This window comes from Balaenoptera physalus (genome assembly GCF_965194825.1).
Source record: "Balaenoptera physalus genome assembly, chromosome: 3".
Taxonomy (NCBI): Eukaryota; Metazoa; Chordata; class Mammalia; order Artiodactyla; family Balaenopteridae; genus Balaenoptera; species Balaenoptera physalus.
Window position 1 is genome coordinate 134,731,521 of NC_138890.1, and position 22,505 is coordinate 134,754,025.

Here is a 22,505-nt window from a genome sequence, read left to right on the forward strand (position 1 = left end):
CCAGTGCAGGCGACACGGGTTCGAGCCCTGGTCCAGGAAGATCCCACATGCCGCGGAGCAGCTAAGCCCGTGCGCCACAACTACTGAGCCTGCGCTCTAGAACCCGCGAGCCACAGCTACTGAGCCCGAGTGCCATAACTACTGAAGCCCGCATGCCTAGAGCCCGTGCTCTGCAACAAGAGAAGCCACTGCAGTGAGAAGCCCACGCACCACAACGAAGAGTAGCCCCCGCTCGCCACAACTAGAGAAAGCTGGCGCACAGCAACAAAGACCCGATGCAGCCTAAGTAAATAAATAAATAAATAAATAAAATTAAAAAAAAATAAAGTATGTGTTTCTGAGAGAATAGCTCTTTAAATATAAAAATTTTAGTAGGACTCTTCTGCAATTAGTAGCTGATTTCAGACAGGATTCAAGTACTCAAACACTGCTACAAATGTACTTGTCTTTCAATTCTACTTTTCTTTGTGTCTCAGTAAGAAGGATGCTGCATAAGCAAAACTACAGAAATCTGCTACAGACCAGAGGCCTGCAACAGGACAGGGTGCTGTGTAGCCTGCACAGCTGGTGCAGAACCTGACAGGCACTCAGTTAGCAAAAGCTTATTATTTGTATTTTATTAACTTGGAAGTTTTGATTATTTCACCATCACCTGTGAGAAAGTTATCTTTATAAAACAGCAAGTAAGTTGACTGTAGTTTTCTGAAAAAAGAGCAGACTGTTTAAAGGTGCTGTGAAAGTACTTTTTTCATATCAACTGTATCAACAAAGACAAACACTGCTTAGGGCACTGGTTTATGTACTAATTTAACATAATTTCAGTTTATTCATTAACTCAGCTTCTTTCAGGCAGCACTTGGTTAGACTTGTATATGTTTAATTTAATTTCTAGAAAGTAAATTATTTCTTTAAAAAAAAAATCAGGACTATGATTGGGACTTCATACCAGGCCTTTGATTTGACTTGCAAATGATCCACACATATATGAGTGAGTGAGGGAGCCAGGTAGAGAATCAGAATTAATATAGTTTCTCAGAAGCCAAGGGAGAATTTCAATAAGGACAAAATAGTCAGTGATGTCTTACACTACTGAGAAGTTAAGATTTGGTTTGATACAAATCTGTTTGATCTGATGAGACCATTTTGACTTTTTTGGAGAGATATTCAGTAGAATAAAGGGAATGGAGGTATTTAGAGATATTTAGGAAGGAGTGGAAGTACGCCATTGATTTTAGACTGTTCTTTGGGAAGGTGGGTCCTGAGTGGAAGACACATAACTGTAGTGACAGTGTAGAGATGTATAAAATTATCTTGGTTGGTGGAGATATAAAGAAGATGGTGAGAAAATACTCTGGGACATAGGTTTTAAATGGTTGAATCACGCTGATTTAGATAATTATTAGCTTTGATCTTCAGAGTATTCTGTCTTACTCCCCAAACATCATCTTTAGTTCTTTAATAATTTATCCTGTCTTTATTTGGAGTAGTAAATAATGCGTGACCAGTAATCTCAGCTCTAAGATTAGGGCACAGTTAATTTAAGCGTGGACTTCACCAGAGGCTGAGTTGGTATAAATAGCTCAAAGGGCAAGATAAGGTATTAAAATGAAACGAAAATATGTCTTGCATGTGTAGTGCAGTGCACAGACACATCCCTGCATTTAATTTAGAAGAATTAATTTAGAACATCTCTATTGTCTATTTTTTATATAATAAAAAAATGATGTAAGTCGACCTAGCATTTGTTGGCTTTAGAGCCCCCCACACCCTTTTCCCAGAATTAAGGGTTAAGTTTCAGCATATACCACTTCTGTAGATCAACTTTTAATCTGTGCCCAGTGCTCTGAATGTTCCTAGTGAACTGATTTTCGGTCATCAGTGGCAGGAACCAGGGTTTAGGTGGCCCTAAACAATGATCATTAGGACTAGGAAGACTCACAGAGACCAATACTTGTTTTTGGAAAGTAGTTGAGTGCTTACGCAAGAAGAGCTGACAACTGAGAAGTGGAAGTTTTGACTGCTCAAATTGTGGTTGACTAATATATTTGGTATATATTTCAAATTATCAAAGGTCAGCTCCATAACAAAACATAGAGATATCCTTTCTTGCTGCTAATCTATCAAGGCAGTTGCTGGAACACCTTAACAACCTGAGGACACTGTAATATACTTTAATTCAAGGCCTCTAAGGCAATCGCCGGGGAGAACCCTAAGCACAGTTGGGGAGGTATGGTATCCCCAGAAGTGCGTGTGGTTTTCCTCTCCTGTGAGGCCTGTTCTCAGCAAAGGTTTGATTAAGTCATTCACATTAAGGATTATAATGAGGAATATATTTCTATGGGGTTTAACGTGTTTAAACTAAGGGTATTTACTTTTTACCCAAGAGGCAGCACCTTGAATTGAAATTTACTGACCACCAGCTCTGTTTTAGGTCACTATGGTGGTACTAGCTTTCTATTCAACTAAAAATTCATTCTTGCTTTTGTAGAGTTCATAGTCTAGTTGTCAAAGGTATAACATTCTAATTATGGAATTCTAGGAGCCTTTGAGCCAGATGAGGAAAAAATTTTTGATATCAGGTTCTTGAAATCCCTTTCAGGAAGCAACCATTTATTTCATCTGTGGTAAGGCTCACCCTGAAGACAATTAGTCGTCACTAATGGAAGTGTTTGAATGCTTTGTAAAATTGTTTATGTAAATTTAAGAGGAAGCAGTGAAACTCTTAAGTGAAACTTTGTGATTTATATCCACCCCCAACATAAATTAGCAAGCAGAATTTTTTTTGTTTAAGTGTTTATTTTGGTCTCAGGTAGCTAGAGCGTGGCTTATTTTATCAGCAATTGTAATTTTTTGTAATGTTGCCATTCAGTATTTTTTCAAATTTCTCAGAATATTGGCCTGTGAACTTGGGAAGTATTTGAAAACCTTTTTATGCCTTTAAAATAATTACACTGGTGCGTGTTCACACACACACTCTAATAGAATCTGGGAAGCCTCTGACTCCCATTTTACAAAAGTCAATGAAAATTAAAGAGGAAGGAATCACTTGAAATGTTGTCTTGGAGAAGGAGAGCATCAGGTGTGTGTTTGGTCTTTTAATGAGACTTGTTAAGGAAGCCAGCCCTAAATGTCTCCGGAGAGGCAGGACTGGGAGGCCTTGACAGCTGATCTCTGCCCTCTGTACCCTTTGGCCTCTGTGTTTGATCCCTGCTTTTATTATATTGGCTTTTTCCTCTCTGTGGGACTGTTTTACCCTTTTTAACATGATGAATATTTTTGATTCAAAGGAATGTTTGATGCAAATGCAGACTCTGTCAGATAAAAGTACTTATTGTAAGGGATATTCTAATTGGGAAGTTTGTATTCTTTGAAAAACCATGGTTTTTATCCTCCATGATACATCACTGTCTACTTATTAAGGCTCAGTTTAATTGAATATAAGAAAAGAAATACGGTTTTATTGTTTCAAGGTAGACTTTGAAATTATTTTGGCTTTGCCATTGCTCTGTAAGCAAAGTATCAGTTGATCTGATACCTTTTTTTGTGGTCTAGAATTAGATATCCTGTTCTCCATTTGAAAAGGAAAAAAGGGGGGAGGTATTTTTAAAACAAATATTTTATTGTGATTTACCATTTTCTTTTCTATTTTTTACTTTGTTTAAAGTGCCTGGTTGCTGCTTTAACATATTATTTTTCTGTTTTTTTTTTTTCAGATGATTGTTGGAGAAACCCTATCTGTTTACTTTAACCTCTTGCACTCGAATTCCTTTATCAGGAATAACTACATAGCCACTATTTACAAAGCCATTGGAACATTTTTATTTGGTGCAGCTGCTAGTCAGTCCCTGACTGATATTGCCAAGTATTCGATAGGCAGACTGCGGCCTCACTTCTTGGATGTTTGTGACCCAGACTGGTCAAAAATCAACTGCAGTGATGGCTACATTGAAAACTTCATATGTCAAGGGAATGCACAAAAAGTGAAGGAGGGCAGGTGCGTGTTAAATTTTTAATGCTTGCTTTATCTTGTGTATTCTTGGAATAGAAGGTTTCAGTGATTGGAAGATGAGCCGTCCACTAACTCAGAGAGAGAGAAGATAGTGTAATCACCAGGAGATGAACTGAGATCATGTTTGATCTATTTTCTCTACTTACTCTTTTTTCCTGTTTTATCCCTATACTCTACTTAAGAGCATTTTAATGCAACTCTTTTCATCTTCAGTGTATAATAATATAAAATGAACCTTTTAGATCATACAGACCAGGGTCAGCAAACTTTTTCTTAAGGTGCCAGATAATAAATATTTTAGGCTTTGTGGGCCGTATGTTGACTGGTATCCAACTCTGCCTTTGTAGCAGGAAGAAGCAGTCACAGACAGTCCTTGAACAAATGGGTGTAGCTGTGTCCCAGTGAAACTTTATTTATTACATAAACAGTGGCTGCCCTGTGGGTTATAGTTTGCTTACTTCTGATCTAGTCCAACCAGGTATGAAGCTCTGCTAGATCTCTTAGTATTCTTAGAGTATATTTTTTGTAAGGTAACTTCATTCATATTTTGATAGCTCTAGGTCCTCAGGTTGCTTTCTTATAACACACTTGTTGGGCTACTTTCTACATCAGGAGCACTGTTTAGACATGAATGAAAGAGAATGTTTGGAATCCAGAAGGTCTAATGCCTTTAATTTATAGATGAGCAGACAGAGGGCCAGTAACATTGAATAAAGCCACTAATTAGTAGCAGAGCCAATTCCTCATCCCAAGTCTCAGAATTATCAATCTTTCCTTTTCTATATGTTTGACCTTCTTGTATTTTAAGATAGCTGTTACCATTTTCCTTTATTTATTCATCCAACAAATACTTTCTCTCAGAAAAACATCCTCTGATTTTTTTTTTTTTTAGTGTATGATTCCCAGACACTTTATTGTCCTTGTTAGTTCTTTTGTAAGTCACAGAGGCCTGCTAGTACCCCTCGGTATTTGCATTTAGTGGGGATGAAAAAACACCTTATTTAAGAGTATGCATTATGCTATGTGCTTGGCATTCAGCAGTGAACAAGACAGCTCTGGTGTCTATCTTCATGGAGCTTAGTCTAGCAGGGAAGACTTACATTAAACAAATGTTGACAATGGAATAGAACCTCCCTGTTGATAACAAGGCCAAAGAATAGACAGGCTGTTGAATGGCAAGCTCTGAGGTGATGATATGAGGCCTGATATGGGTGTAAAGTCTTAATGAAGGGGGGAAAGTGACTTAAGTGCTAATTGGTTGAGAAGTAGATAGTGGAAGGTGGTATTGTTGATTTGAGCTTAGGTAAGCAAACATTTTTTATAAGAGGGAAAGAATGGTCCAGAAATGGCTTTGAGGAATGATGAAGATAATCAAGACCAACACTGGACTCTTAAGGTGTGGGATGTAGATATCTCATTCTCTGCTTTGATAGTAATACAGGGCCAAGCAGTGTCCTAGGGAAGGGCTCTTTAATTTAATGACTAGGAGATGTGAAGCTTCAGTGAAGAGTTTGAAGACACAGGGAAATACAGAGGATTTTAACCATAGAATTGGAATTCCAGAATGTACAGTGGAGGAGTTGGGTTGGAAGGGGTAATTAGTGGCTTGGCTGAAGAAGAGAAAGCTTATTTTGATAGAGATTGCTTCTAATTTGTTGATCAGTTTGTGAAGAACTGCCATTTTGATATTAAGTCCTTAATCCATGAGTATGGTATATCTTTCCATTTATTTGATGTTCTTTAGTTTCTCTTAGCAATAGTTTTTAGATTTTGGTGTCCATGTCGTGCACACATTTTGTTAAATATATCACTGAGTTTTTAATATTTCTTGATGCTATTATGAAAGGGTTTTAAAATAATTTTTAAATTGATTTCTAGTTGTTATGTTTAGAAATAAAACAAACAAACAAAAAGTTGGTTTTTTTATATGGTTTTATTTGGCCTTTTATCCTATAACCTTGTTAATGTAACTTATTAGTTGGAGTAACTTCTTTTATAGGTTCTTCAAGATTTTCTCTGTTCCTCTTCATACTGTCTGTGAATAAAGAGAGTTATACTTCTTTTTTTCCCTTCTATATTGCCTTTTATTTCTTTTCCTTGCTATATTATACTGGCTAAGACTGCTAATACAATGTTGAAAGAAGTGGTGAGAGCAGATATGCTTGTCTTATTCCTGACCTTAGGTAGAAAGCACTCAGTGTTTCACCATTAAATATATTACCTATGTGTTTTCTGTAGATGTCCTTTATTAGATTTTTGTCATAAGTGTGTGGTTTTTCAGATGCTTTTTCTATGGCTGTTGAGAAGGTCATATTGTTTTTCTTCTTTATTCTCTCAATACAATGTATCCCTTTAATTTTGGAATATTAAAGCAACTTTTCATTCCTGGGAATAAACTCCACTTGGTCATGGTATATAAAATCTTTTTATATTAAGTGGATTCAATTTGCTAATGTTTTGTTAATGATTTTTACTTCTGTGTTCATGAGTGTTATTTGTCTATAGTTTTCTTGTAAAGTTGTTGCCTAGATTTGGTATCAATGTTTGGTATTAAGGTTTGGTAGAATTTGCCAGTAAATACATTTAGACTTGGAGTTTTCTTTGTAGGAATGTTTTTTTGAAAAATGGATGTAGGATTATCAGGTTATCGCTTTCTTTTTTTTAAAAATTTATTTATTTAATTTATTTGTTTTTGGCTGCATTGGGTGTTTGTTGCTGTGCGCAGGCTTTCTCTAGTTGCGGCAAGTGGGGACTGCTGTTCATTGCAGTGCATGGGCTTCTCATTGTGGTGGCTTCTCTTGTTGCGGAGCACAGCTCTAGGCGCGTGGGCTTCAGTAGTTGTGGCACGCGGGCTCAGTAGTTGTGGCTCACGAGCTCTAGAGCGCAGGCTCAGTAGTTGTGGCGCACGGGCTTAGTTGCCCTGTGGTATATGGGATCTTCCCAGACCAGGACTTGAACCCGTGTCCCCTGCATTGGCAGGCGGATTCTTAACCATTGCACCACCAGGGAAGTCCTAGTTATCTCTTTCTTATATGAGCTTTCGTCATTTGCCTTTTAAGGATTTGTCCATTTATCTAAATTATCAAATTTATTGACATCAAGTTGTTCACAGTGTCTCCTCACTGTCCTTTTATTGTTTGTAAGAAGTGTAGAGCAAGCCCCTCTTACATTCCTGCCATTGATAATTTGTGTCTTAATCTCTTTTTTCTGGAGTGGTCTGGTGTGAAGCTTTCAATTTTATTAATCTTTTTATTAGTTTCATTGGTTTCTTTTGGGGTCATTGACTTTGTTTTTCTGTATTCAATTTCCTTTATTTCTGCTATTTTATTTACTTCTGCTTGCTTTCAGTTTTATTTGCTCTTTTTTGTAGTTTCATAAGGTAGAAACCTAGATCATTAGCTATGTCACAAATTTTGATATATTGTATCTTCATTTTCATTTAACTAAAAATATTTTCTAATTTCCCTTGTGTTTTCCTCTTTGATCTACGGGTTATTTCTTTCTGTAATTTATTTCTGGTTAAATTACATTGTAATCATAGAACATACTTTGTATGATTAGAATGCTTTTAAATTTATTGAGGTTCATTTCATTGCCCAGCATATGATCTGTCCTTGAGAATATACCATGTGCATTTGAAGAGAATGTGTATTCTGCTGTTTTGGGGGTGGAATGTTCTATAGATGTAAATTTGGTCAAGTTGATTGATAGTGTTATTCAAATAATCTATATCTGTATGAATTTTCTACAGAGATGTTTTGTCAGTTATTCTTAGGAGTTTGAAATCTCTATAACTGTTGATTGTTTTTTCCTTTCTGTTAGCTTTTGTTTCATTTATTTTGTGATTCTGCTCTTTGTTGTGTAACATTTCTAAATGTTCTTTTTTCCAGCTGTAGGTACCCTTTTCTGTATGAACTGTCTCTCTTTTTTTTGAATTTTTGAATTTTATTTATTTTTTTATACAGCAGGTTCTTATTAGTTGTCTATTTTATACATATTAGTGTATATATGAACTGTCTCTCTTTGTTTCTAGAAATATCCTTTACCTTAAGTCTATTTTGTCTGATAATAATACATAGCCACTCTCGTACTCTCATGTTTTATTGCTTGGATAGTATATATTTTCCATAAGTAAAACTTATGGTTCATTTGAATCTTTGAATATAAAGTGCGTTTGTTGGATATTTAAAGTATGTAGGTCAGATCTTGTTTATACTTTTTAATCTAGTGTAAAAAATCCCTGCTTTTTGATTAGAGTGTTTAATTAATTCACATTTAATGTAATTATCCATTGTGGACTTAGGTCTGCCATTTTGCTCTGTGTTTTCTATTTGTCTCATCTTGCTATCTTTTTTTTAAATTGAGGAATAATTGACATGTAATGTATTATAACATCATATTAGTTTCAGGTGTAATTTCTTTTTTTTCATCTCTTTTGATTTCTTTCTATTCTTCTTATACTGCTTTCTTGTGTATTACACAAATATTTTTTAGTGTAAAATTTTAAGTATTCTACTGACATTTAGTCTAATTTTTTGGTTATTTTTTAGTGTTTCTCTAGTGATTACATCTTTTTGTCATAATTTACTTCAAGTTAATGCTGACTTCTTTAAATTAATTTTTGAATTTTATTTAATTTATTTTTTTATACAGCAGGTTCTTATTAGTCATCAATTTTATACACATCAGTGTATACATGTCAATCCCAATCGCCCAATTCAGCACACCACCATCCCCAACCCCCCCCCCGCGCGGCTTTACCCCCTTGGTGTCCATATGTTTGTTCTCTACATCTGTGTCTCAACTTCTGCCCTGCACACCGGTTCATCTGTACCATTTTTCTAGGTTCCACATAAATGCATTAATATACGATATTTGTTTTTCTCTTTCTGACTTACTTCACTCTGTATGACAGTCTCTAGATCCATCCACGTCTCAACAAATGACTCAATTTCGTTCCTTTTAATGGCTGAGTAATGTTCCACTGTATACATGTACCACAACTTCTTTATCCATTCGTCTGTCGATGGGCATTTAGGTTGCTTCCGTGACCTGGCTATTGTAAATAGTGCTGCAATGAACATTGGGGTGCATGTGATGTGTCTTTTTGAATTATGGTTTTCTCTGGGTATATGCCCAGTAGTGGGATTGCTGGATCATATGGTAATTCTATTTTTAGTTTTTTAAGGAACCTCCATAGTGTTCTCCATAGTGGCTGTATCGATTTACATTCCCACCAACAGTGCAAGAGGGTTCCCTTTTCTCCACACCCTCTCCAGCATTTGTTGTTTGTAGATTTTCTGATGATGCCCATTCTAACTGGTGTGAGGTGATACCTCATGGTAGTTTTGATTTGCGTTTCTCTAACAATTAGTGATGTTGAGCAGCTTTTCATGTGCTTCTTAGCCATCTGTATGTCTTCTTTGGAGAAATGTCTATTTAGGTCTTCTGCTCATTTTTGGATTGGGTTGTTTATTTCTTTAATATTGAGCTGCATGAGCTGTTTATATATTTTGCAGATTAATCTTTTGTCCGTTGATTCATTTGCAAATATTTTCTCCCATTCTGAAGGTTGTCTTTTAGTCTTGTTTATGGTTTCATTTGCTGTGCAAAAGCTTTTAAGTTTCATTAGGTCCCATTTGTTTATTTTTGTTTTTATTTCCATTACTCTAAGAGGTGGGTCAAAAAAGATCTGGCTGTGATTTATGTCAAAGAGTGTTCTTCCTATATTTTCCTCTAAGGGTTTTATAGTGTCTGGTCTTACATTTAGGTCTCGAATCCATTTTGAGTTTATTTTTGTGTATGGTGTTAGAGAATGTTCTAATTTCATTCTTTTACATGTAGCTGTCCAGTTTTCCCAGCACCACTTATTGAAGAGACTGTCTTTTCTCCATTGTATATCCTTGCCTCCTTTCTCATAGATTAGTTGACTATAGGTGCGTGGGTTTATCTCTGGGCTTTCTAACTTGTTGCATTGATCTATGTTTCTGTTTTTGTGCCAGTACCATATTGTCTTGATTACTGTAGCTTTGTAGTATAGTCTGAAGTCAGGGAGTCTGATTCCTCCAGCTCCGTTTTTCTCCCTCAAGACTGCTTTGGCTATTTGGGGTCTTTTGTGTCTCCATACAAATTTTAAGATGATTTGTTCTAGTTCTGTAAAAAATGCCATTGGTAATTTGATAGGGATTGCATTGAATCTGTAGATAGCTTTGGGTAGTATAGTCATTTTCACAATATTGATTGTTCCAATCCAAGAACATGGTATATCTTTCCATCTGTTGGTATCATCTTTAATTTCTTTCATCAGTGTCTTATAGTTTTCTACATACAGGTCTTTTGTCTCCCTAGGTAGGTTTATTTATTCCTAGGTGTTTTATTCTTTTTGTTGCAATGGTAAATGGGAGTGTTTCCTTAATTTCTCTTTCAGATTTTTCATCATTAGTGTATAGGAATGCAAGAGATTTCTGTGCATTAATTTTGTATCCTGCAACTTTACCACATTCATTGATTAGCTCTAGTAGTTTTCTGGTGGCATCTTTAGGATTCTCTATGTATAGTATCATGTCATCTGCAAACAGTGACAGTTTTACTTCTTCTTTTCCAATTTGTATTCCTTTTATTTTTTTTTCTTCTCTGATTGCCATGGCTAGGACTTCCAAAACTATGTTGAATAATACTGGTGAGAGTGGACATCCTTGTCTTGTTCCTGATCTTAGAGGAAATGCTTTCAGTTTTTCACCATTGAGAATGATGTTTGCTGTGGGTTTGTCGAATATGGCCTTTATTATGTTGAGGTAGGTTCCCTCTTTGCCCACTTTCTGGAGAGTTTTTATCATAAATCGGTGTTGAATTTTATCAAAAGCTTTTTCTGCATCTATTGAGATGATCATATGGTTTTTATTCTTCAGTTTGTTAATATGGTGTATCACATTGATTTATTTGCGTATATTGAAGAATCCTTGCATCCCTGGGATAAATCCCACTTGATCATGGTGCATGATCCTTTTAACGTGTTGTTGGATTCTGTTTGCTAGTATTTTGTTGAGGATTTTTGCATCTATATTCATCAGTGATATGGGTCTGTAATTTTCTTTTTTTGTAGTATCTTTGTCTGGTTTTGGTATCAGGGTGATGGTGGCCTCATAGAATGAGTTTGGGAGTGTTCCTTCCTCTGCAAATTTTTGGAAGAGTTTGAGAAGGATGGGTGTTAGCTCTTCTCTAAATGTTTGATAGAATTCACCTGTGAAGCCATCTGGTCCTGGACTTTTGTTTGTTGGAAGATTTTTAATCAGAGTTTCAATTTCATTACTTGTGATTGGTCTGTTCATATTTTCTATTTCTTCCTGGTTCAGTCTTGGAAAGTTATACCTTTCTAAGAATTTGTCCATTTCTTCCGGGTTGTCCATTTTATTGGCATAGAGCTGCTTGTAGTAGTCTCTTTGGATGCTTTGTATTTCTGCGGTGTCTGTTGTAACTTCTCCTTTTTCATTTCTAATTTTATTGATTTGAGTCCTCTCTCTCTTTTTCTTGATGAATCTGGCTAATGGTTTATCAATTTTGTTTATCTTCTCAAAGAACCAACTTTTAGTTTTATTGATCTTTGCTATTGTTTTGTTTCTATTTCATTTACTTCTGCTCTGATCTTTATGATTTCTTTTCTTCTGCTAACTTTGGGTTTTCTTTGTTCTTTCTCTAGTTCCTTTAGGTGTAAGGTTAGATTGTTTATTTGAGATTTTTCTTGTTTCTTGAGGTAGGCTTGTATAGCTATAAACTTCCCTCTTAGAACTGCTTTTGCTACATCCCATAGGTTTTGGATCGTCGTGTTTTCATTGTCATTTGTCTCTAGGTATTGTTTGATTTCCTCCTTGATTTCTTCAGTGATCTCTTGGTTATTTAGTAACGTATTGTTTAGCCTCCACATGTTGTGTTTTTTACGTTTTTTTCCCTGTAATTCATTTCTAATCTCATAGCGTTGTGGTCAGAAAAGATGCTTGATATGATTTCAATTTTCTTAAATTTACTGAGGCTCGATTTGTGACCCAAGATGTGATCTGTCCTGGAGAATGTTCCGTGTGCACTTGAGAAGAAAGTGTAATCTGCTGTTTTTGGATGGAATGTCCTATAAATGTCAGTTAAATCTATCTGGTCTGTTGTGTCATTTGAAGCTTCTGTTTCCTTATTTATTTTCATTTTGGGTGATCTGTCCATTGGTGTAAGTGAGTTGTTAAAGACCCCCACTATTATTGTGTTACTGTCGATTTCCTCTTTTATAGCTGTTAGCAGTTGCCTTATGTATTGAGGTGCTCCTATGTTGGGTGCATATATATTTATAATTGTTATATCTTTTTCTTGGATTGATCCGTTGATCATTATGTAGTGTCCTTCCTTGTCTCTTGTAACATTCTTTATTTTAAAGTCTATTTTATCTGATATGAGTATTACTACTCCAGCTTTCTTTTGATATCCATCCCCTCACTTTCAGTCTGAATGTGTTCCTAGGTCTGAAGTGGGTCTTTTGTAGACAGCATATATATGGGTCTTGTTTTTTTATCCATTCAGCCAGTCTGTGTCTTTTGGTTGGAACATTTAATCCATTCACGTTTAGGGTAATTATCGATATGTATGCTCCTATGACCATTTTCTTAATTGTTTTTGGTTTGTTTTTGTAGGTCCTTTTCTTCTCTTGTGTTTCCCACTTAGAGAAGTTCCTTTAGCATTTGTTGTAGAGCTGGTTTGGTGGTGCTGAATTCTCTTAGCTTTTGCTTGTCTGTAAAGCTTTTGATTTCTCCATGGAATCTGAGTGAGATCCTTGTCGGGTAGAGTAATCTTGGTTGTAGTTTCTTCCCTTTCATCACTTTAAGTATATCATGCCACTCCCTTCTGGCTTGTAGAGTTTTTGCTGAGAAATCAGTTGTTAATCTTATGGGAGTTCCCTTGTATGTTATTTATCGTTTTTCCCTTGCTGCTTTTAATAATTTTTCTTTGTCTTTAATTTTTGCCAATTTGATTACTATGTGTCTCGGCGTGTTTCTCCTTGGGTTTATCCTGTATGGGACTCTCTGCACTCCCTGGACTTGGGTGGCTATTTCCTTTCCCATGTTAGGAATGTTTTCGACTATAATCTCTTCAAATATTTTCTCTGGTCCTTTCTCTCTCTCTTCTCCTTCTGGGACCCCTATAATGCGAATGTTGTTGTGTTTAATGTTGTCCCAGAGGTCTCTTAGGCCGTCTTCATTTCTTTTCATTCTTTTTTCTTTAGTCTGTTCCGCAGCAGTGAATTCCACCATTCTGTCTTCCAGGTCACTTATCCGTTCTTCTGCCTCAGTTATTCTGCTATTGATTCCTTGTAGTGTAGTTTTCATTTCAGTTATTGTATTGTTTATCTCTGTTTGTTTGTTCTTTATTTCTTCTAGGTTTTTGTTAAACATTTCTTGCATCTTTTCGATCTTTGCCTCCATTCTTTTTCCGAGGTCCTGGATCATCTTCACTATCATTATTCTGAATTCTTTTTCTGGAAGGTTGCTTATCTCCACTTCATTTAGTTGTTTTTCTGGCGGTTTATCTTGTTCCTTTATCTGGTACATAGCCCTCTGCCTTTTCATCTTGTCTGTCTTTCTGTGAATGTGGTTTTTGTTCCACAGGCTGCAGGATTTTAGTTCTTCTTGCTTCTGCTGTCTGCCCTGTGGTGGCTGAGGCTATCTAAGAGGCTTGTGCAGGTTTCCTGATGGGAGAGACTGGTGGTGGGTAGAGCCGACTGTTGCTCTGGTGGACGGAGCTCAGTAAAACTTAAATCTGCTTGACTGTTGATGGGTGGGGCTGGGTTCCCTCCCTGTTGGTTGTTTGGCCTGAGGCAACCCAACACTGGAGCCTACCTGGGCTCTTTGGTGGGGCTAATGGTGGACTCTGGGAGGGCTCACGCCAAGGAGTACTTCCTAGAACTTCTGCTGCCAGTGTCCTTGTCCCCATGGTGAGCCACAGCCACCCTCCTGCTTCCGCAGGAGACCCTCCAACACTAGCAGGTAGGTCTGGTTCAGTCTCCCCGGGGGTCACTGCTCCTTCCCCTGTGTCCCGATGTGCATACCACTTTGTGCGTGCCCTCCAAGAGTGGCGTCTCTCTTTCCCTCAGTTCTCTCGAAGTCCTGCATTCAAATCCCAGTAGCCTTCAAACTCTCTGATTCTCTAGGAATTCCTCCTCCTGTTGCTGGACTCGCAGGTTGGGAAGCCTGACGTGGGGCTCAGAACCTTCGCTCCAGTGGGTGGACTACTGTGGTATAAGTGTTCTCCAGTCTGTGAGTCACCCACCCAGCAGTTACGGGATTTGATTTTATTGTGATTGCGCCCCTCCTACCATCTCATTGTGGCTTCTCCTTTGTCTTTGGATGTGGGGTATCTTTTTTGGTGAGTTCCAGTGTCTTCCTGTCGATGATTGTCCAGCAGCTCGTTGTGATTTTGCTGTTCTCACAAGAGGAAGTGAGAGCACGTCCTTCTACTCTGCCATCTTGGTTCGTCTAAACAATGCTGACTTTCTTATGGCAAAATTAGCCCTTTGTATACAGTATAGCTCTGTGCCCCTAGCCTCCACATGCTTTGGGTTATTACTGTCATATATATTACATCTGTATACATTATAAACTCAACAAAATTGTGTTGTAATTTTTGCTTTAAACAGTCACGTTTAAAGAAATTAATAGAAGAAATTAAGTGAAAGTCTCTTTAATGATTAGGAGACGTAGTGAATCTTCAGTGAAGAGTTTAAAGATACAGGAAAATACAGGTTTCTATGTTTATAGAACTGGATTTCCAGAGTGCCCAGTGGAGGGTTTGGAATTCCAGTTACCATCTGGTGTAATTTCTCTCAGGCTGAAGAAATTTCTTTAGTATTTTCGTGGCTCAGGTTTGCTAGCAACAAATTCTCAGCTTTTTTTTTTTGTCTGGAAATACCTTTTCTTTGCTTTAATTTTTCAAGAATAATTTTGCTGGATATAAAATTCTTTGGTATTTTCCTTTCCAAATTTTGTAATATGTCATTGCACAGTCTTCTGGTTTCTATCGTTTCTGATGAGAAATAATCTGTTAGTTATATTCCCCTTTATGTGATGTATTATTTTCTCTCATACTGCTTTTGTTAATTTTACTGTTTTGTGTCTAGGTATGGTTCTGTCTTTATATTTGTACTACTCAGAGTTTGTTGAGCTTCTTTATAGGTTTCACCATTCTAGTCTTAGTTTAGTACTTTTTCATCAAGCACTATGCCTGTGTCTTTGAGAATATCTTTCCTACATTAACCAACAGAAAATAGACAGGAAAACTCGAATGTTTTCTCTCAGCCAGGGAATTTAAGAAAGTCACTATGGTGATGAGTGTTTACCTAAACTCCAGAAAATGTTTTTGTAAATGCTTCTTAAAGTACACAAATTCTTTACACATGTATTGTTTTTCTGGTTCAGGTACATAAATCTTAACTCAAACTTTTTTTGTGACCTATCTTATTGAGAGATTTTTCTTTCTTATACAAGCCACTTGGACAAAATTTGAAGTAATATAATTTAGTTAAAATGGTATTAAAAGAATTACATGTTTCAGTCCATATGTGTCATCCTCTCTATCTCTTCCTAGTGTACCCAAATTGGCCAATGTGTACTATTACTCTCATTGTACTTTTGACTTAAGTACACTTGGGTTTTTTACCCATCATCATTTCACATTTCTACATCAACCCACAAGCAGTTTTCCACTTAAAGTCCTATGTAAGGGTCAGGAAAACAATCTCCTCCAAAGCAGTATGAATATCTGGATAACTCAAATTGCAAAGCTATGTATATTGCAAATAATTATTTTATTATTTTTTTTAAACCCTTCAAAGACTTCCCATCACTCTTTTTTCTTTTTTAAAATTTATTTATTTATTTATTTATTTATTGTTGGCTGTGTTGGGTCTTCGCTGCTGCGCGCGGACTTTCTCTAGTTGCGGCAAGCGGGGGCTACTCTTTGTTGCAGTGCGTGGGCTTCTCATTGCAGTGGCTTCTCTTGTTGCGGAGCACGGGCTCTAGGCGCATGGACTTCAGTAGTTGTGGCACGTGGCCTCAGTAGTTGTGGCTCATGGGCTCTAGAGCACAGGCTCAGTAGTTGTGGTGCACGGGCTTAGTTGCTCCGCGGCATGTGGGATCTTCCTGGACAGGGCTCGAACCCATGTCCCCTGCATTGGCAGGCAGATTCTTAACCACTGCACCACCAGGGAAGTCCCGCAAATAATTATTATCTATAGTTTTCAATGAAGAACATCTGTTAGTAAGTTTTGGGGTTCTGAAACAAGGATAAAGGAAAATCAAACATAGAAATGAAATTTTAAGAAAACTGTATCTTATGAGAAAAATGTGATTTCCATCAGTGTTTCCAGAATGAATTAGTTGTTGCTGGTTTCAGAGCTGTATAACTTCGGTACATAACTGTGGCTTTGTGTTGCTGTTCTATTGTGGAGCATAGTTTGGTTGGATACAGACTTTCCTATTCCTTTTCTCTTGAATTTTAAAGTCAGGATGCCAAGAATGCAAAAACATTTCAGTCTAGAACCATCTATAAGTTTATTAGGAGTATGGTGTAATCTCTTTTATTTATCTCCACAGCCTGCCCCCTGTAAGTTTTTAATTATAAAATTATAATGTTTGATAGAGGGAAGAGAACATAGGCACCCAAAATGAGTCATTTTTGTTGACTATAAATGAGTCAGAGTTACATCTTAGGATGAGAGTACCCTTTTGCAACTTTGGTTTTTGGTCTTGATTTTTTTCTCATTTGTTCTCTTATTTCTTTTTCTCTTTCTCCCTCCTCCCTTCTTGCTCATGTGTACACTTTTGTGCTGTCTGATATCACTGATGTTGCAGGACTTTTACTGGGCTTCATTTGTGGTGACCATTGGGTCCTAACATAGAAGTGAGAACATAATGGACTAGAATGGAATAATTGTAATATCCAGAGAGTCCTATTCATTGTTTAAAATCAATACCTTTGAATTTACTATGAAATAAAAGGGGCTTATAACTGTAACAGTAGGACTTCCAGCTGCTGTTGCTTGTGCCAATGAGAATAGCATTGCTCTCAGTTTTTGAAAAAAAATTACTGACGATCCCAGATAGTTCAGACCTGTAGCTCCCTTCGGAGGTCGAAATTCTCTTTAGAGAATCAGTGGCTCTCACACATCAGTGGTTCATTAGAATCACCTGGAAGGTTTGTTAAAACAGATTTCTGGGGCTTCATCTCCAAGTGTTTGATTCAGAAGGTTTGGGGTAGGGTCTGAAAATTTGTATTTCTAACAAGTTCCCAGATGCTGCTGCTGTGTTGATCTTGGGACCACACTTTGAGAACCACTGCTTTATATCACCTGTATATGGGAACACGACCTTGCATGACATCTCAGGCTGTGAGAGCTGATATTCACCCTATAGGGTGAATTTAAGATTGTGCACAGTGAGCTGGTCTGTTTATGATAATACAGTATAGAAACTATTGGCTTCTTTGAGAGATTTACTTTTTTTCTGGCTTTTATTTAAATTATATTTATTTAGAATAAACTCAGTGTTCCTGATAAATTCCTAGTGACTGATCTCTGGCTGTGTGAATCAGATATTCAGCACAAAGTTGTTTCTGTTTGGATTATAGCAGCTTATATTGCTTAGACGTTTAATTGCAATGTTTGGTCGAGTGGGAGAAATAATTTTCCTTTTCTCTCTCTCTCTCTCTCTCTCTCTCTCTCTATTTATTTATTTATTTATTTATTTTTTATTTATTTATTTATTTATTTATTTATTTATTTATTTATGGCTGCATTGGGTCTTTGTTACTGCGCGCAGGCTTTCTCTAGTTGCAGTGAGCAGGGGCTACTCTTCTTTGTGCTGCGCGGGCTTCTCACTGTGGTGGCTTCTCTTGTGGAGCACGGGCTCTAGGCGCGTGGGCTTCAGTAGCTGTGGCTCGCGGGCTCAGTAGTTGTGGCTCACGGGCTCTAGAGTGCAGGCTCAGTAGTTGTGGCACACGGGCCTAGTTGTTCCGAGGCATGTGGGATCTTCCCGGATCAGGTCTCAAACCCTTGTCCCCTGCATTGGCAGGCTGATTCTTAACCACTGCGCCCCCAGGGAAGTCCCTCCTTTTCTTTTTGTAATGCAGCCCACATGCAGGTAAATAAAGCTGAAGTTTGAGGGTGTGCCTTCTGTAATAGTGAAAAACCATTGTAACTAGACTGGCTGGCTGTGGTACTAAGTACCTGGTAAAACCTGCTTTATACTTTGAGAGAATGGCTTCTTCTGTGTAGCCTAATTGTAAACATCACTGGATAAGCCTTTATGCCTTCAAAAAGATTCATTTGTTCAGGCTGATCTGTATTTCTCAAGCATGTGTGTATCAGTAAACTAAACAACCTTCTTTTTAGTCATATCTGTATGGAAATATCAATGTATAGAATGAAAGAGAGGATGATTTTAAAAGATCCTTCACTCTAAGAGCATTAGTATTAGTGTATTTAATAGGAGGTGACTTCAAGGCCAGCACCTCTTTCCACCTCCTCTGTTCTGAATAGCAAGCAGTACCTGACAGTTTAGGTTGTAGCTGTGACTGCTTCTTCACCCCCATACCACCCTGACTCTTTTTGCCCCTGTGTTTCTCACATTTAGCCACATTGGAATCATGTGGACAGTTTGTTAAAATAACAGATTGCTGGGCCTCACCCTCAGAGTTTCTGATTCAGTGGGTCTGGGGTGGGGCTCAAGACTTTGCATTTCTAAAAAAGTGTTCCCAGATGGTGCTTTGGCTGCTGATCTGAGAACCACTGCTTCAGCGTATTCCAGGGAGTTACTGGAATTCAACTAATACCTATTACTCGTAAGTCCTAGTTAGTGTAAGCGCTACCAAGGTGTGCCTGTTGCTCTTGTGGTGCCCACTACGTAGGAGCTGAGACATGTTTGGAGATTGTGTGGGTGATAGAAAGTGATACGTGCCTTAAAGGAGTGAAGATAAAATGCTACATGAAATCAGAGGGTGGTAATACTACTTCTAGTAGAGGAGGCATTTTGGAGGATGAGTAAGCTTTGAATGTGTAGAATTGGGAAGGAATATATCTCAGGTCCAGGGAGCAACATGATTAAAGGCTGGAGACTTAAGAGTATACAAGCAGTATTTTATTAGACTTAGTTTCAGTATAACCTGTTTGATTTTTGGGGTTTTGTTTGTTAAATTATAAAGGCAGTCTGGGGCATTTAAAGCTAAGGAAACGTTTCCTCTTTGATTAGAAAATGAAAATGTAGTTGTACAACATGATACCTAATTTTTATGCAAAATTCTGATTTAGCCTGTGTTGCATTCATGCATTCCATATAATTTTAACTGTTTTAATGTGGAAATAAAAGCAAAGGATTTTCCCCCCTTAGATTTAACTTGGTGCCTCCTTCTTTTTCCTGAGAGGCGGAAAGAGTTGAGTCTACGTGTGACTCTGTTTTGGCTGAGGTGCAAGTTTGCAAAGATATGAAAGAGCCTTTCTTCACTTTCTGTGACTCCGTGCCACTATTTATTGGTAAATATTTGTATACCATAATTTATTTTAAAAACAATCAAACATCCTATCCCCAGCACACACCAGACTAGCAATACTCTTAAGTTTTAGATGTTTGACATTTCATTCTATTCCTCTCCTTCCCTTTTAAATGCTTGTTTAGAGAATTAATTATGAACAAATCCATCAGCTTTTTGAATTACCCCTTGGATTTTCTTCTCAGTTTTTGAATTAGAATGTAGGTCTTGCAATGGATATATTAAGCTGACACATATCCTTGGGTTTTAATAAATCAACCAGTGCTTTATATTAAATGTTAAAAGGCTACTAAATCATATTAATATGTCATCAGCTGATTACTTCATATTGATGCTTTGTACCTTCTCCTTAGAACTCTTGAATTACACATTGCCACCTTTGAAATATGAAAAAAAATGTTTCATAGATATATTAGTGAGTACTTTTTCCAAATTAAAATATAATGATAAACCCCATGGATCAAGTGGTAAAGTGTAAGTTTTCATTCAAAATAAATGTGAACGATACCCTTAGCTATTTTCCTCTAATAGCAAATAAATATTTTTATTGAGAGGTAGGAAGTAAGTTGAATTTGTGAACAGCAAAACAAGCCTAACGTATGGGTTTTATTAGCTACATATTCAAAGAATTGAAATCTGCATTTGAGTGATTTTTAAATAAAACACAGTATTTTTCTGTTTTAAGTAGGTTGTGTGATAAAAAGAGAAGATGGAAAACAGGAAAAGCATCATCATTCCCTTGGATGTGACTATCTTCAAAAAGTACCCAAACTGTTGACTTAATCCTGAGTGTATTCCTACTTGAGGTCAAAATTACTTTTCTTCTCATTTCTCTCCCTTTGCCATTGAAAGTGTGGTTCTCTGCTCTGATCAGCAGGCTGGGTATCACCTGGGAGCTTGTTAGACATGCAGAGTCTTGCATCCCAGCATTGGCCCTACCCATAACCTCTCCATTTTGAACAAGGTCTCCGTACATTAGTTTGAGGAGCAAGCCCTGCTCTGTCTTGTGACTTTGCTGTACCAAATGGCACTAGTCTCACCTGGACCAGCTGATTTCCTAACAGGTTACTACTGGTCAGTAACGTAATGACTTCTAGGTGCCTGGATCTTGACTTTCTTGTGATGCTGTTCTCTACTGAATAAGCAGACAGAAAAAGCTTGTGTTGCTATGGGATTTTTAATGCTACTCTTTTGGGAGAGTGAAGTTTGGGAAGACACTAGATAACATTATCTAATAACATTACTATTCATTTATGTAATAAATGAGCTTAACATGTATGTACTTGGCTAACTTTTTCTTTTATTTTTTCTTATGTAATCTATTGCAGCTGCAATATTTTGCTTCTCAGGTAATGTTTGGAAATTTATGAAGAAGTTGGGCAGTTTTCAAGATTTTGTTTTATTGAAGGATAGAAATGAATCTTTTAAAAATTGAGAAAATTCTTCATATAGGCAATGGAAAGTAGCATTCAGACAATACGTAAAACCTTTTTCCTTATTTGTCAACCCTCGTTGTTTTGCTTTGGGTTTTGGCCACTTACATTTGCTTTGAGAATGCTTTTAAAAAACTTAAATTGTTTTTTATTTACAACAGAATATATCTGTCACTTCATCATTGTGGATATCATCTGCTCCACTAATCTGACTGCTTTTGATTGTAAAGTAAAAAAGGTCTCTGGACATTTTACACACATTATTAAAATGTTTGCCAGATGTGTTGGGAAACATGCATTAGATACTGTATGTTTAAGCTCGTAACATTTTGACATTGAAACTCCTAATTCCCCTGAACTTTGATGATAAAGTCAGAATTCCTAACCACTGTAAGGGGAAACACAGCAGAGGGCAGTGCTGTTAAAATCAGATAATTTATCGTATGTGGCTTGCTACAATTTATTGGCATAGACTAAGCATAGCATTTAATTACATGATGAAATTATCATGCAAAGATAACATATTTTCCTTAGTTTTATTTTATGCATTTTGTTCAGTACAAGTAACAAGACACAAGATTGCTGAGGTGTACTTCTTGTGGATGGTGGGGGGATGGGCAGAAAAGGTGGATTTGTATGTAATGTTTAAAATATGAAAAGTGTAAGAATTTAATATTGTCTGGGATAATTAAATAAAAATGATTATTCAAGAGATTAGATTCTACTTTAGCTTAAAAAAATAAATTGAGCACCTACCCTGTGCGTGATAATGGTGTTGGGTGTTAGGGATACAAGATGAATTAAGATGTGATCTCAGCCAGGGAGGATGGGAGTTTACCAGCAATTTTTCTTTTGTTTAGCTGTACCTTCTGAATTTTTATAATGAACATATCTTATGTAATAAAAAAAATACAGAAATTCCTATTTAAAAAGTCTTGTTCCACCCCTACCCATCTGATATATTGGAGGAAGAGAGTACAGTTATATTTACTGTAAGAAGATTGGTGCTAAGACAGACGTGTTCATTGAGTGCTGATGATCTCTCCTTTGTAGAGAAAGAAAGGGCAGTAACTTCAACCTAGCTGTTCAAGAAAGGTTTCTTGGAGGAAACAGTGGCTCTCATATAATAATTATTAAAGAAAAGTGGGAAGCCCAGGCCAGGCAGAGGGACGAATAAGTGCAGAGAGTGTGAAACATGGTGTGTGCTGGGAAATTTAAGTAGTTTGGTAGCAGATGAGAGATTGGTGGGGCTTATGAAGGGTCTGTTATTCAGCAGTTTGTGCTCATGAAGGGTTTGAAACAGGAGAGTAACTCTGTTTTTATACTTGTAAAAAATATTTAGCTTTCCTCCACTTAATTCTAATCTAAATATATACTAAAATGGGTAATTTTAGCAGGAATCGATATAATTTTCTTTTCTCTTAACAGCAGAAGGAGTTGAGATACTAAAGGAAATGTGACTTTTCTGCTTTTCTCCATCATGTAGAAAG

At 36.9% G+C, this 22,505-nt stretch overlaps 1 protein-coding gene across 2 annotated transcripts in view; it reads left to right on the forward strand.

Moving 5' to 3' along the window:
• Nucleotides 1–22,505, forward strand: part of PLPP1 (phospholipid phosphatase 1) — a 113,260-nt gene that overhangs the window by 68,080 nt on the left and 22,675 nt on the right. For both annotated transcript variants that reach the window (XM_082457608.1, XM_082457609.1), the window contains exon 3: nucleotides 3,714–3,994. In XM_082457608.1, coding sequence (XP_082313734.1) covers nucleotides 3,714–3,994 — 281 coding nt within the window. The remainder of the gene's footprint in view (nucleotides 1–3,713; nucleotides 3,995–22,505) is intronic.